Source organism: Tupaia chinensis, unplaced genomic scaffold, assembly GCF_000334495.1.
Source record: "Tupaia chinensis unplaced genomic scaffold, TupChi_1.0 Scaffold000542_1, whole genome shotgun sequence".
Lineage (NCBI taxonomy): Eukaryota > Metazoa > Chordata > Mammalia > Scandentia > Tupaiidae > Tupaia > Tupaia belangeri.
In genome coordinates, this window is record NW_006160055.1 from 368,706 (window position 1) to 370,128 (window position 1,423).

Sequence of the window (1,423 nt, forward strand, 5' to 3'; positions counted from 1 at the left end):
CACCGAGCAGCTCCAGCCGCTCCGTCACTGATGTCTACCTGCTGACCCTGGCCATAGCCGACCTGCTCTTTGCCCTGACCTTGCCCATCTGGGCTGCCTCCAGGGAGAAGGGCTGGATTTTTGGCACAACCCTGTGCAAGATAGTCTCACTCCTGAAGGAAGTCAACTTCTACAGCGGTATTCTGCTACTGGCCTGCATCAGTGTGGACCGCTATTTGGCCATCGTCCACGCCACACGCACACTGACCCAGAAGAGGCACTTAGTCAAATTTGTATGTCTAGGCATCTGGGGATTGTCTTTGATTCTGTCCCTGCCATTTGTCCTCTTTCGTGAGGCCTATAGCCCGACCAATTCCAGCCCCGTCTGCTATGAGGTCTTGGGTAATGACACAGCAAAATGGCGGATGGTGTTGCGGGTCCTTCCCCACACCTTCGGCTTTGTCCTGCCCCTCCTGATCATGCTGTTCTGCTATGGGCTCGCCCTGCGCACACTGTTTAAAGCCCACATGGGGCAGAAGCAACGGGCCATGAGGATCATCTTTGCTGTTGTGCTCGTCTTCTTGCTCTGCTGGCTGCCCTACAACCTCGTCCTGGTCGCAGACACCCTCATGAGGACCCAGGTGATCCAGGAGACCTGTAAACGCCGCCATGACATCAACCAGGCCCTGGATGCCACTGAGATTCTGGGCTTTCTCCATAGCTGCCTTAACCCCTTCATCTATGCCTTCATTGGTCAAAATTTTCGCTATGGATTTCTCAAGATCCTGGCTACCCGTGGCCTGGTCAGTAAGGAGTTCTTGGCACGTCATCGTGTCACTTCTTACACCTCATCGTCTATCAATACCTCTTCAAACCTTTGAAGCCGTCAAGAGTATCCTACCCTCATGAGGAAATGATAACCATTATCACAAGTTTGTGTGTATGTGTGTGTGTGTGTGTGTGTGTGTGTGTGTGTGTGTGTAGGGGGATGGAGTAGTCTGACTCTGGATAGATACTCTCTGAGTTTGAGAGGAAGGCCATAGAACATGGGGAAATTAGAGATTGGTATCTCCAGGTCTGATCTGCTGAGACTTCCAAGGACCAGCCTTCGTACTTCCAAGGAAAAGAGCATCATCATTTCTCTGGCATCGTTGAGTGACTGATTGATAATTAGCACTGTCATATCCAAAGCCTGAATCCGATGTTAGACCAAAGAACTGGGGCTGACTCTTCTCCTGGCCATCCCAGGAACATCAGTTTGACTGCTGAACACATTCCAATAGACTGTTTGACAGCTCTGTTTTCTCTGATCTGAGCTTGTGGAACTGTTTTCCCAACCCTCGTAGGTTGTAGTATCTGCTGAGAACACAGGTGCCACTGAAACATCTACTTGTGATGGACGTGGAAACACATTTCCCCCTTGGGTGTGGTGAGTGAACAAACG

At 50.8% G+C, this 1,423-nt stretch overlaps 1 protein-coding gene across 1 annotated transcript in view; it reads left to right on the forward strand.

Moving 5' to 3' along the window:
- Positions 1-860, forward strand: part of CXCR1 (C-X-C motif chemokine receptor 1) — a 1,062-nt gene extending 202 nt beyond the window's left edge. The window contains 1 exon segment of the mRNA NM_001317071.1: positions 1-860. This exon segment is cut by the window's left edge and continues 202 nt beyond it. Within this exon segment, the coding sequence (NP_001304000.1) occupies positions 1-860 (860 nt within the window).
- The last annotated feature ends 563 nt before the right edge of the window (positions 861-1,423 follow it).